At 41.5% G+C, this 15,140-nt stretch overlaps 1 protein-coding gene across 2 annotated transcripts in view; it reads right to left on the bottom strand.

Annotated features, from left to right (window-relative positions):
* The window catches only part of NEK11 (NIMA related kinase 11), a 331,953-nt gene that overhangs the window by 83,231 nt on the left and 233,582 nt on the right, over positions 1-15,140 (bottom strand). The window contains exon 16 of one of the 2 annotated variants that reach the window (XM_033212686.1): positions 9,875-9,971. The exons of the other annotated variant lie outside the window; for it this stretch is intronic. Within the exon in view, the coding sequence (XP_033068577.1) occupies positions 9,875-9,971 (97 nt within the window). The remainder of the gene's footprint in view (positions 1-9,874; positions 9,972-15,140) is intronic. 2 annotated transcript variants of the gene reach the window in all.

Raw genomic sequence — 15,140 nt, forward strand, 5'->3', positions numbered from 1 at the left:
AAGGATCCAGTTTCAGCTTTCTACTTATGGCTAGCCAATTTTCCCAGCACCATTTATTAAATAGGGAATCCTTTCCCCATTTCTTGTTTCTCTCAGGTTTGTCAAAGATCAGATGGCTGTAGATGTGTGGTATTACTTCTGAGGGCTCTGTTCTGTTCCATTGGTCTATATCTCTGTTTTGGTACCAGTACCATGCTGTTTTGGTTACTGTAGCCTTGTAGTATAGTTTGAAGTCAGGTAGCGTGATGCCTCCAGCTTTATTCTTTTGGCTTAGGATTGTCTTGGCAATGCGGGCTCTTTTTTGGTTCCATATGAACTTTAAAGCAGTTTTTTTCCAATTTTGTGAAGAAAGTCATTGGTAGCTTAATGGGGATGGCATTGAATCTATAAATTACCTTGGGCAGTATGACGATTTTCACAATATTGATTCTTCCTGTCACACCAGTTAGAATGGCAATCATTAAAAAATCAGGAAACAACAGGTGCTGGAGAGGATGTGGAGAAATAGGAACACTTTTACACTGTTGGTGGGATTGTAAACTAGTTCAACCATTGTGGAAAACAGTGTGGCGATTCCTCAAGGATCTAGAACTAGAAATACCATTTGACCCAGCCATCCCATTACTGGGGATATACCCAAAGGATTATAAGTTGTGCTGCTATAAAGACACATGCACACGTATGTTTATTGAGGCACTATTCACAATAGCAAAGACTTGGAATCAACCCAAATGCCCATCAGTGACAGACTAGATTAAGAAAATGTGGCACATATACACCATGGAACACTATGCAGTCATAAAAAAGGATGAGTTCGTGTTCTTTGTAGGGACACGGATGCAGCTGGAAACCATCATTCTCAGCAAGTTATCACAAGAACAGAAAACCAAATACCGCATGTTCTCACTCATAGGTGGGAATTGAACAATGAGATCACTTGGACACAGGAAGGGGAACATTACCAGGTCCTATTGTGGGGAGGTGGGAGGGGGGAGGGATAGCATTAAGAGATATACCTAATGTAAATGACGAGTTAATGGGTGCAGCACACCAACATGGCACATGTATACATAATAAACCTGCACGTTGTGCACATGTACCCTAGAACTTAAAGTATAATAATAAAAAAAGAGAGGCTTCTTTAGAGTTCCTGATGAGATCTAGACTTTAGCATCACTCAGCTCCCACTGTTCCCATCTCATCTTGGCAGTACTTTCCAGTTCTAGTTTTAGAATTAACACTTCTATTTGAAATGTAGTCTTGCCACTTACTAGCTATACGGCAATGGGAGGGTTTCTTCACCTCTTAAAATAAAAAATCTTTACCTGTAAAATGGAGAGTCCTCTGCACCTCACAGGTATATGGTGAGAACTTCATGAAACAGAAGGTGTCTGGCTTAGCACACTCCCTGGCACAAACGAGGCATGCATTGAAAGCAAGTTTCCCTCCATATAAACATTGGTATGGCTTTGGTCCTGTTCGAAAACTGAGCTGGTACGATTATAAATGTAATGTTACTACCCCATCTTGGGAACATTTTTAGCAAGTGCTTAATGTGTCACCATCAGTTTTACAAGTGATAGCTACTGTACCATGAGCTATATATCAGGTTAACAAGAAGGACGATAAAGATCATGGACTTCTCATGTTCTGTTTATATCTTCCTGTCAAGATCTTCCTGTGATTGAAAGTGAAAGAAAAATTTCAAGAACTTTTGAACCGGCTGAGACTGAATCAGTTATGAGGTCTGACCTCACTGTTACTTATAGAAACTCCCTGTGCCTTCTGCAGCCTCTAAATAGTTGACTTCAGCCCTCCCGGCAGCACTCTACCACGACTGTGCCCTGACCTGGGTAGGAGAACAGGCATCTATGACACAGATGCAAAAATACAGAAACCTGTTTTGAGCATCAGCAGTGGCATGCACTGTGGTAGCCATTCGATATGCCAGGACGTGAGACAGCTCCATGAAGATCACCTTACCTCTCATCTTCCTCTATAAATACTATAGACACAATGTCCACATATAGAAGAAGCAATGCTCACTTGGGCATGATGTGCATGTCACTACACTGATCTCTATGGCATTAATAATGCCAGACTCATGTCTTATCTCTAGGCATTAATAATCTAAAACTGATGACACCAAAATCAGCAGCACTGGAGAGGTGATTCCTCTTAGATATTAGAGATTTAGAATACCACAAACCCCTACTCCTCATTAAGACAATTTAAACAAAAATCTCTGGCTAAATAGCTAAATGAGAAAAAAAAAGTATCACTTTTATTAATCTTTGCAAGCAACACCATTTGACTCCCAGTAAGTGAAGTTTCTGGTAAGCTGTGTTGGACATCTCAGCTGAAACCTGAGGCTAAAAGCGGTTTCTTCCCTTCCACTCCAAATTTAGATTTGGGGACATTTTGTGTACTTTAATCTCAAGTGTGTTTGCTGTAAGACATGAAAATACAGCTTCCTAAATTCCAAAAAATATATCAAAAGCAAGTAAAATAGACCACACAATGAAATATTATATTTGTAAAAGACAAAAGTAGATATACAATAGATAGAGGGATGGATGGATGGATGGATGGATAGATAGATAGATAGATAGATAGACAGAATAAACTCCAAAAGTTTGATAACGTACTTTGTGGGGCAACATCACTCTCATACATTGCTGGTGGGAATACAAAGCGGCTTTTGGAAATATCTACCAAAATTATGTATGCATTTGTTCTCCAACTAAGTACTCTCACTTCTAGAAATCTATCTCAAAGATAAACTGGCAATAAAACAAACAAACAACCCTGAATGTGCAAGGCTATTCATTACAGCACTATTTGAACTAGCAAAAGATTGCCAATACTCATATGTCCGTCATTAGGTTACAGATTGAATAAACAATAGTATATCTACACAGAGGAGAATTTGGAAGCTGTAAAAAGAAGTGAAGCATATTGCCATATATGACTGTGCTCCAGCATATACTACTAAACAAAGGAGACAAAATGTATATAATATGTTACCAATTTCTTAAGCAGTAGGAGAGAGATTCATTTATCTGAATATATTTTTAAATGAAAGTATGAACCATGAAATTTTTAAACATGGAAGGGAGGAAATAGGGCAAGGGATCAAGGATAGAAGCTAGTCTTCATTAAATATGGCTTTTAATAGATCTGACTTTGGACCCATGAAAACATGTTACATAATTAACAAAAGTAATAAAACAAAAGCAGTTTCAAAAAATGTGAAGCAAAAGAAGTCAATAAACCTGTGAATATCCACACACAGAGTGTGATTCAGCTGAGTGTAGACCAGCACATGCATGTGGGGAGATTACTGAGCTGAGAGAGAGAAGGACACGAGTGGGTGAGATAAATTAGTACTTGGGGCTCACATTGTGCCATGAATAGTGCCTCTTCAGACCTTCATACTTGCCAAACTGGTAAACCTGGTCATTCATCAGCCATTGCATAGAGAACCCAGAAGGGTCTTGCTGCAGTAATGGGAAATAACCAGCTGTAGCCTAAATGCTGCCCTGGTCCCACATAACAAAGCTCAAAAGTAAAAACCAAAAGCATCAAACTGCTTCCAAGCAACTAAAACAAAGATCTAGGCTATTTATTGGAATACAAAATCATCCAGCATCCAAACAGGGTGAGTTTTAACTCACAATGTCAGAGACATCAAAATAATTAGTATAACTATACTCTACTTATTAAATAGAGGAAATATTGAGCATGTTTAGCAGAGACAAGGAAGATGTAACAAAAAGACTGAAATCAAACTTCTAGAGATGAAAACTTAATGTCTAAGATGAAGAATACACTGAATGTTCTAGTCAATTTTGCTATGAATCTTAAACTGCTTATAATGTCTATTTATAAACATACACTGAATGAGATTAACAGATTAGACATTGCAGAAGAAAAGATTAATAAATTTTAAGATATAGCAAAAGAAACTGTTATCCAAAATGACACACAGAGAGGGGAAAAAGCCTTTAAAAAAGAGCACCAGTAAGCTATGGGACAACTTAAATAGCCTACTATATGTGTAATTGCAGTTCCTAAAGTGGAGAACAAGTATCCCTACAAAGATTAATTTTTTTCTTGTGCTCACTGCATAGATTGGCAATGCAAAGGCGATTCAGAGAATGTCACCAGATAATAATGCCATCCCTGTCATTAAACTGTTTCTTAGGGCCCAGATGTTTTTCAGGTCCCTCACTTTCAACTGGAAAAGTGGGCCCAGGAGCTCCCCCAGATTCTCGGGACTTTTCCATTATTAAGCTTTTTAGTGAGGTGGATCTGATCCCTAGGAATCTCAATAGAGCAAGATGAAGGAGCCTACCTCTACTCATACTGTTCCCAGGAACTAAGGCCTCCCAGCCATTGCAAAAAGCTGACAAGTCTGACAAGGAAACCAGCAATTCAGCCTCAAAATTTTCTGGGTACAAAGTTCCTCTAACAGCAGACTCTTACTGGGGCTAGAAACCTTCGGGACAGTTGCTAGTGAGGTGCCTGTGACTTTAATGCCAGACCTGAGTCTCCTTGTGACAATTCTGTGGGGAATGAAGTTATTCAAAATTACAAGGCTCTAGCATATGACTATGCATAGATCTAGATCCGTATTCGTAACTACTATCCAGTTACAATGGGGGTCTATGATGCCAAGTGATGATTTCAGTAATATGACATTATAAAAAGGAAAAACTATAGGGACAGAAAGCAGACCATGGTTGTGAAGTACAGGGTATGGTGGGAGGAGCTGACTACAAAGGGGTAGCACAGGGAATTTTCGGGACAGAGAAATGTTCTATAATCTTGATTGTGCTGATAATTATATGACTATTTGCACTTGTCAATGTTGATAGAACTGTTTACTAAAAAGAGTGAATCTTATTGTATACAAATCAAAACTTACAGAACTATATAAAAAGAGGTGAGTTTTGCCGCAGGCAAATTATATACTCCTTATTAAAATAAATGGAAAATAAGAGAATTTATTTTATTTTATTTTTTGAGATGGAGTTTCACTTTTTTTTTTTTTTTTTTTGAGGCGGAGTCTTGCTCTGTCGCCCGGACTGGAGTGCAGTGGCCGGATCTCAGCTCACTGCAAGCTCCGCCTCCCGGGTTTTTACGCCATTCTCCTGCCTCAGCCTCCCGAGTAGCTGGGACTACAGACGCCCGCCACCTCGCCCGGCTAGTTTTTGTATTTTTTTAGTAGAGACGGGGTTTCACTGTGTTAGCCAGGATGGTCTCGATCTCCTGACCTCGTGATCCGCCCGTCTCGGCCTCCCAAAGTGCTGGGATTACAGGCTTGAGCCACCGCGCCCGGCCGAGATGGAGTTTCACTCTTATTGCCCAGTCTGGAGTGAGATGGTGTGATCTCAGCTCACTGCAACCTCTGTCTCCTGGATTCAAGTGACTCTCCTGTCTCAGCCTCCCTAGTAGCTGGGATTACAGGTGTGCGCCACCACGCCCAGCTAATTTTTGTATTTTTAGTAAAGAAAGGTTTCACCATGTTGGTCAGGCTGATCTCGAACTCCTGACCTCAAGTGATCCACCTGCCTTGTTCTCTCAAAGTGCTGGAATTACAGGTGTGAGCCACCACTCCCAGCATAAGTAAATTTTTAAAAGTCAAAAATATTAGGGCCTTAAAACGTAAATATATTAATATATTTTATAGAATATTTGATTTTTATTAAGACTGATTCCAACTCACATTCTGGTAAAAAATGTCTCAAACTTTAATGCGTATATGAATTTCCAAATAGTTTAAAACTCAGATTCTGATTCAGGAGGGATGCGGCCAGAGAGTTTGTATTTCTCACGGGTTTCCAGATGATGTCCCTGGTGCCGGTCAGGGACCACACTCAGGGCACAGGACACCAGTGGTCTCACTTGATGTCCAGCTGTCATTCCATAGGGTCTCCTTTCTGGCCTCTAGTGGGAAAATGGAGTCAGGCCTGGAATTTAATCTGGCTTGAGGCAGTTAAAATACATACATAAATAAATAAATAAATAAATAAATAAATATTTTTAAAAAAAGCTTTTTTTGAACAGAAACCCTTCCCTGAGAGCAGAAGTTTCAGGAGGACCACGGAGCCACAAAGGCCCACTTATCCATCCATTCACCCATCCATCCACCTACCTGTCCATCAATTCATCTATCCATTCATCATTTATCTATCCATATTATGAATAGCAACTTCTCTTCAAATGTACATGGAAATTCCTCAGTCAGAAAAGAAGTCAACACTGACTTCTTGTCATTCTGCCAACATTCCAATGACTCTGAGCAGTACCACCTAATAACTTCTGAGAGCTGGTGTTGTCTGTGCACCAGTAGGGGAGTTTCATTTATGGAGTAGTCTCCCTGCAAGAGTGAGAAGTGGCTGTGGCCAGAAGTCCAAGTTGGAGAATTGCAAATGGTTGGAATTTGTATTAAACAACTTCATGGCATTTTCTCAGAGAATTGGCACTAACACTTTTTGCATGCTAAAAAGATACTACATGAATGTTTTAACAAACAGCTGCTTCACTTATCAATGCCCTCAGGTATAAAACATCACTAATACATGTCAACACCTTCAGATACTTGGCTTGGGGATTTTCAAAATGAAGCAACTGCACACATATTGAGAGTCTAAGTTGTTAACATTTACTGAGCACTTACTATGTGCCATAAACTATTCTTAGTGCATTTCATACATTATCTCAACTCACCCTAACAGCAACTCTACGAGGCACAAATCATTATTAGTCCCACTTCGCAGATGAGAAATCTGAGGCCCAAAGAGTTTGGTTAACTTGTCCAAGGATACATATTAGTCGGTGGCAAAGAGGGATATAAATCCCAGCAGCCTGCCCCTTGCATCTTCCCTCCTGACCACTGTGCTGGGTCTACTCTATGACTGACATTGTATATATTAATACTCACAAAGCCCCAGGGCCCCAGTTTAGAGAACTTGGAGAAGGATGTCAGTATGATCACCAGGTGTTTTGCCACCCAACTTCTTCATAGAGGAGATGACAAAGTCATTTGCCTGATATCCTTAAACTGCCACACACTAAGTAAGCCTTCAGGCATTACTTACTGAGCTGCAAGGTTCCTTCTCACCTAGATCTCGCCTTTGCTTATGTAACAATGGGGAAGGCTGTGGAGGGGGCAGGTGTGGTAGGGAAATTTAAGAATTCAGTTTTGGAAATCCTGAGCTTGAGATGCCTAATGGACATCCAAGGGAAAATGTCAAAGAGCAGACTAAAATTCACATATTCACTGAAATATTTATAGATATAATATATGATGAATAGGACTTCCTTAAAAGTAACATATGAGAACAGGTAGAAGTATAGAAAAACAAGATTGGTCGTGGTTGATAACTGTTGAACTGGTTGGGTTGATTAGTCTATAGAAAAATTATACTACTCTGACTACTTTTATTTGTGGCTGAAACTTCCTATAATTAAATGTTTAAAAGTTCAGGACACATAATATTTCTTATGTAGGCTACCACCAAAAGTGTATAACCTGAAGCTCATGATGAGGAAGCAACAGACAAACCCACAGTAAGAGATATCTTATAAAACAACTGGCCTGAACTCTTCAAAAATGTCAGTGTCATGAAAGACGAAGAATGACTGAGGAACCATTCTAGAGTAAATACACCAAAGAGACATAGCAACTGAGTGCAATGTGTGATCCTGGCTTGTATCCTGAATCGGAAAAACAATTGCTATAATGGGTACTATTGGGATAATCAATGAAATCTGAATATGGATTTGTATGTTAAATAGTAGTATGTACTGATGTGAAATTTCCTAAATTCAATCATCAGACTGTGGTTATATAAGAGAATGTTCTTGTTTTTAGAAGCTACACATTTAAATATTTAGGGATGAAGAATTGTGATGCATGGAATCTATTCTCAAATGGATCAGTAATAATAATTTATAAGTGTAAATGTGTATATACTATATAGATAGATATAAAGAAAAATTACAAAAATGTGGCAAAATGTTAACAACTGGTAAATCAAGATGAAGTCTATACTGGTAAATACAGAAGTCAACATCTTGCTCAGTCACGGCCCCTTCCCAGAGTGGCCCACATGCAATGTCTGATTGATGGGGTTACGAAGGCCCTCTTGTCCCAACTCAGGACAGTCCTGCAGGGCCATCTAGCCCCAGAATTCCCTATGGGGTTGGCAGAGGCCTCTAATGACCTATGTCACAGCTTGACTTCTCCCTAACTAGTCTGCTTCCTTCCTCCTCCTTTCTACAGGTGTTGGTCTCCAGAAGATTCCCTCACAAAACTCCTCCTACACATTAATTTCCATCTCTCAGTATGCTTCCTGGGTATCCAGCTGTGGCAATTAACATGACCATTTTACAGATGAAGAAACTGAATCTTAGAAAATCACTTGTGAAAGGTTAGACAGCCATTTATTAGTGAAGCCAAGACTCAGACACCAAATCTGCTGACCTCCCGTTTCTCCTCCTTTTTCTTTACCTCTCCAAATTATATCGCTCTGTGAAGGTTAAGTCCCTGTTTCTCCCAGAGGCCTTCCAAATTCCCCTTTCTGACCTTAGAACTCTCAACATCTATTTGGCTCATGGCCACGCTCCCATTTGGGGACTGTTACTAACTATCCCTTCATATTACATAACCATTATGTTGTCACTTAACGTTTTGCATTTTAAGTTTTGTGTTGTCTCTACATTATAATCTCTATGGAGACAAATGTCATTAACTGTTCTTCTTGGCATCCCAATAGTTGAGATCCATATGCTAAGCATGTAGTATATCACTGTGCAGAGAAAATCACTGTGCAGAGAAAGAACAGCAAGATTTCCTCTCTCTGGCTGGCTTCTAAGTCTTTGAAACTGAGAAAACACAACATGCTCAAAAGATACGCAGCTTTGCAGCCTTGATTTCCTTTTTGTCTTTTCTGGAATGACATAAGGAGTCACAATATAAAATATAAAAGGATGGCAGGTTATTGCACTAAAGGAGCAATACCATCCATGGGGGAATAACTCAAACTGCATTAGCCCACATTAAAAAGGTGAGCCAGAAAGTACTTGGTCAATTACAGTAAAGCAATAAGGAGAAAAACAACACACTAGGAATAAAATCATTAGAATGCATCTTGGCCAATTAATTTTGCAAAATATTTTCATTTTAATTATTTAAAACATTTCATAATATGCTCGGAAATGGAGTATAGTGTACTTCGCAAAAGTAATGAAATCTTAGATCAAAAATCTGACACGACATTGTTAACTTTTATGTGTAAAATAAGCAAACCACTTTTCTTTTCTTTAAAGACTATCAACTGGGAAATTAGCAACGCCTTCTATATTATCTCCTCCAAGCAAGAGAGGTGGAAGTAGCTTCCGTCTACAGAGGGAAAGATTAATCCAAACTCCTTCACTTCCAGTTTCTGGGAATCACTTCTTGCCATGGTAATTATGTTATTATATGACTACTCCGGTACAGGTAGGGTTGGAAAACAGTAAGTATATAAACATATTAACAGCTTTAGGCTTGGAAATAACTTTCAGCATTTTTTTTCCTTTGCTTGCAAACATTAGTATGGATGAGAATGTGCTGTGCTACAAGAATACTATAAGTGCAAATCAACTGAAAAATAATTCTTGTCAAACTTCACTAATTATTCAACCAGCACCAATACAGAAAGTGAATTTTAGAGAGAAGTTTCTAAGTTGCAGCATCTTAGTCCCAGGTATTTTGTTACAGCAGCACAAATGGACTAAGACAGTATCACATGACTGGGTCACACACTTGGTCAACATGCTTTAACACTGCACCTTCCTAGGGGGCAGGCAACACGCTACTTACTCCCTCATGCGTTTCATCTTGGTCCTGGCCATCGCACTGTGGAAAACTGTTGGTCCTGGGGACATGTCTGCAGCCATGCTGGGGATGGTCTTTGTGTCTGAAAATCAATGCACAGCTCTTATTGACTTCATCAGCAATCCTGCAACTTCGAGGCAATGTTCAAGGGCAACCAGAAAACAGAAGCTAATCCACCTTTGCCACATGGTAATGCTACATTAATTAGAGATGAATTCAATTATAACATGCACATTAAGAAGATTTATTCCAAATGACAAGATTATTTACAGTTTTAATATGCACAAGGCATTCCAGGACAAAGCCTCTCTCACAAAGGATTGTTTAAACAAAACACCATTATTTCAAAGATGAGCTTTTTATCCTAGAAAACTCAGGGGGAAATGTATCTATAGAAAAGCAAGTGTTCCCGAGGACCCTCTGGCCATTCTCTTTCGGCAGGTGTGGATGTTTGACTAAATGACTAGGAATTTTTCTAATAAGCTTAGTTTTCCTTTCATCTTAATCTTATACCTGAGCATTAGCTTTTTTGCAGTGGAAAGCAAAATGCTTAACAGAGGTCATATCTGCAGCTTTAAACTACAGCAGAATGGAGCAGAAGGCCAAAGTTGTGTTCAGAAGGTAGAGTTGGTAATGAAAGTTGAGGTGTAATGAAATCTGCTGAGAGAGCTACAGTTTTTAATGAAACATCCTGAAGGCTCTTACAAAACAAGTTGAAACTGAGGGAAAGAAACATTCCATCAACTGAAGCAACACTACTTTCCATTAAAAAGCTAAAACTGGGCTGGGCGCAGTGGCTCACAACTATAATCCTGGCACTTTGGGAGGCCGAGGTGGGCGGATGACCTGAGGTCAGGAATTTGGGACCACCCTGGCCAACATGGTGAAACCTTGTCTCTACTAAAAATATAAAAATTAGCTGGGTGTGATGGCACATGCCTGTAATCCCAGCTACTCTGGAGGCTGAGACAGGAGAATCACTTCAACCTGGGAGGCGGAGGTTGCCGTGAGCCAAGACTGCACCACTGCACTCCAGCCTAGGTGAAAGAGCGAAGCTCTGTCTCAAAAAAAAAAAAAAAAAAAAAAAAAAGAGGCCTCTAAAACTGGCCCATTAGCAAGAGCTCAGGGCAATCCATAGAGCTGAATTTACAATTTGGCCCTGTGCTGCTCTTTCCTCCCCGAAACTGGGGGCAGAGTCCTCCCTGTGCACGTCCTTAGATCTCTTATAAGGTACTTTGCACCCCATCAGTAAAAAACTGTCCACTCTAATGATCATTTATAAATTATATCCATGCAGTTGCTATGTCAGAGAGAAGAGACTCATGTTATGAAATTCCTATTCTTTTCTCAACATATCTCATATAATATGTGCCTGCCTGACTTAGGGACCAAGTAAAGAAGCAAGGTGGAGTCCCCATCTTACATATTAGTATAGTAAAGCTTTTTCTTCTTTCTTTTTTTTTTTTTTTCTTTGAGACGGAGTTTCGCTCTTGTTGCCCAGGCTAGAGTGCAATGGTGTGATCTCGGTTCACCGCAACCTCCACCTCCCAGGTTCAAGCGATTCTCCTGCCTCAGCCTCCTAAGTACCTGGGATTACAGGATGTGCCACCATGCCTGGTTAATTTTGTACTTTTAGCAGAGACAGGTTTCTCCTGTTGGTCTCCTGTTGGTCAGGCTGGTCTTGAACTCCCGACCTCAGGAGATCAGCCCACCTCGGCCTCCCAAACTGCTAGAATTACAGGTGTGAGCCACCACATTTGACCTTTTTTATTTTTTTTTGAGATGGAGTTTTGCTCTTATTGCCCATGCTGGAGTGCAATAGTGAGATCTCGGCTCACTGCAACCTCCGCCTCCTGGATTCAAGTGATTCTCCGGCCTCAGCCTCCCAAGTAGCTGGGATTACAGGCTCCCACCACCATGCCCGGCTAATTTTTTTATTTTTAGTAGCGATGGGGTTTCGTCATGTTGGTCAGGCTGGTCTCGAACTCCTGACCTGAGGTGATCCGCCTGCCTCAGCCTCCCAAAGTGCTGGGATTACAGGCATGAGCCACCGCCCTATTTTTTAAATTTTAAAAGTTAAATTCAAATTCTAATGTCTCACATACACCCTCTTTTTGCACTACCTGCTGGGGCATGCATCCCACTTTGAACTTCTTGCTCCTATAGGTATAATTGAGATGAATATTCTCCAGCTTAATTCTGTGCCAGAGTCTCTGATCTTTCCTTAGACTAGATCCCTAGTTATGGAAATACTGAATTGACAGCGACAAATCTTGTAAAGGGCATAGTACAAATTAACAATGTGTTGCTCATAGTATGTTCACCAATTATGACTTCATGATAAAGGCACAAGTACCAGAGACTGATTGCTCCTATTTCTCTCACTCCTGGAGATTACCCCTTTCACACCTGGAGAAGAAATTTGCCTCAGCCCTCACTGCAACTGGACAGCAGCTTTCTGTCAGCTCCAACCTTCCCACTAGCTCTGGCCAAGACAGATACTTTTCCCCAGGGAAGCCTGGGGAGTGGGCAAGAGGAAGGCATAGGGGTTTATTTCATTTTCCTCTTGGTTGCTTTTTAAAATAATTTTTCCTAGAACTTAAATAGTTACTAAAACAAAACCAACCATACCATGGCAAGTAACTCACAAACAGGCTCAAAAATCAGTTCTGCCAATAATAAAAATAAGGTGCTCCTTTCCCATCTTTTCCACAGCTAGCAAGTTTTGAAGACTTATGCAAATAAAGGTCAAAGCAATTTCCAGGAGAGCTGCAATTTATTTTAAGCTGGCTACAGTTCCCCTCAATAAGGCACTCAGTGCTGCTAGGAAAGATGCTAAGCCTTAAGCCCAAGGTAGAAAACAGGGCAAGTGTCATGTCAAGCAACAGGGTTGGCAAAGCTTGGTGCTCAGAGCAATTCCTTTTTCAGTGTTTCTTACCGGCCAACTTTCTTTCCCTCTGCATCCCATCTTCCAACGTGAATAGCAGTTGCTTTATGTCAAAGAAAGGGACAATTCATTTAACAATCATAATAAAAATAATTGGGGCTAGAATCATAGATGTCATCCAATAGGTCACTGAATCCCAGAGTGTGTTTTAGACCACTGCTTCTCAAACTTTAATGTCATACAAATCATCCAGGGATATTGTTAAAATGCAGATTCTTCTTTAGTAGGTTTGGGAAGGACTTGGGATTCTGCATTTCCATAAGTTCCCAGATGATACCAGTGCTGCTGGTCCTGAACCACACTTTGAGTAGTAAGGCTCCAGACAGGCTAGCTACATAATTTGTGGGGCCCAGTGCTAAATGACAATGCAGAAATCCTTTTTCAAGAAACAAGAGAAAAGCTGGTTTTTGGGGGGATCTGTATTTGTCTGTGGACCTGTCATCGTGCTTTTTGTTGGGTATTTAATGTCATTCTCCCTCAGGAACTAGGACAGATACTCTGCAGAGGAGTACAGACACTTATAGGGACCTGGCAGTCTTACCTCACCCCAACTCTTCCTCAGTATTACCTAGGACCACGCTGGGAATGGAGGGTTGCAGTAGTTATGGGGTGGGGATTAGGAGTGGGTGGCAGAGGAACCTTCCCAGGTAGATGTCTTAAAGGCAAGACAGCACATGAGCAAGGCTTTAAGCCCTGAACCTGTGTCCACTGTCTTACTAGCTTTCACTCATAAAATACAAATTCAAAGATAAAATTTTATGAAACCCCTTGTGTGGGCTCCTTCCTGAACCTGGGGTACTGTGTAACTGCACTGGTCTCACATCCATGAAGCCCTGGTTCTAGAGCACTGCTTTCTGAAAAAATAGCTGAATCCTTAATCCCCATGTTAACTTTTAAAAACTAATTTTTGGCAGAATGGGCAAGACGGCCAAATAGGAAGAACTCCGGTCAGCAGCTGCCAGTGAGATCAACCCAGGAGGTGTGTGATTTCTCCATTTCCAACTGAGGTACCCGGCTAATCTCACTGGGACTGGTTAGACAGTGGGTGCAGCCCACAGAGGGTGAGCCAAAGCAGGGTGGGGCATCATCTCATAGGGGAGGTGCAAGGGGTCAAGGAACTCCCTCCCCTACCCAAGGGAAGCCGTGAGGGACTGTGCTATGACGAACGGTGCACTCTGGCCCAGATACTATGATTTTCCCACGTTCTTCACAACCCACAGACCAGGAGGGTGCCTATACCAGCAGGGCCCTGGGTTTCAAGCACAAAACTGGGTGGCCATTTGAGCAGACACTGAGCTAGCTGTAGGAATTTTTTTTCATACTCCACTGGCACCTGGAATGCCAGCGAGACAAAACCATTCACTCCCCCCGAAAGGGGGCTGAAGCCAGGGAGCCAAGTGGTCTAGCTCAGTGGATCCCACTCCCACAGAGCCCAGCAAACTAAGATCCACTGGCTTGAAATGTGTACTGCCAGCACAGCAGTCTGAAGTCAACCTGGGATGCTCCAGCTTGGCGGGAGGAGGGGCATTTGCCATTACTGAGGTTTGAGCAGGTGGTTTTCCCCTCACAGTGTAAACAGAGCCGCTGGGAAGTTTGAACTGGGCAGAGCCCACCACAGCTTGGTAAAGCCTCTGTAGCCAGACTGCCTCTCTAGATTCCTCCTCTCTGGGCAGGGCATCACTTAAAAAAAGGCAGCAGCCCCAGTCAGGGGCTTAAAGATAAAACCCCCATCTCCCTGGGACAGAGCACCTTGGGGAAGGGGAAGCTGTGGGCACAGCTTCAGCAGACTTAAATATCCCTGCCTGCTGGCTCTGAAGAGGGCAGCGGATCTCCCAGCACAGTGTTCAAGCTCTGCTAAGGGACAGACTGACTCCTTAAGTGGGTCCCTGAACCCCATGCCTCCTGACTGGGAGACACCTCCAAGCAGGGGTCCACAGACAAATACAGGAGAGTTCGGGCTGGCATCTGGTGGGTGCCCTTCTGGGATGAAGCTTCCAGAGGAAGGAACAGGCAGCAATCATTGCTGTTCTGCAGCCTCCACTGGTGGTACCCAGGCAAAAAGGATCTGGTGTGGACCTCCAGCAAACTCCAGCAGACCTGCAGCAGAGGGGCCTGACTGTTAGAAGGAAAACTAACGAACAGAAAGGAATAGCATCAACATCAACAAAAAGGACGTCCACTCAGAAACCCCATTTGAAGGTCAACATCAAAGACCAAAGGTAGATAAATCCATGAAGATGAGGAAAAACCAGCACAAAAAGGCTGAAAATTCAAAAAAATCAGAACACCTCTTCTTCTCCAAAG

The sequence above is a fragment of the Trachypithecus francoisi genome, unplaced genomic scaffold, assembly GCF_009764315.1.
Source record: "Trachypithecus francoisi isolate TF-2019V2 unplaced genomic scaffold, Tfra_2.0 Lachesis_group0, whole genome shotgun sequence".
In the NCBI taxonomy this organism is placed as follows: domain Eukaryota; kingdom Metazoa; phylum Chordata; class Mammalia; order Primates; family Cercopithecidae; genus Trachypithecus; species Trachypithecus francoisi.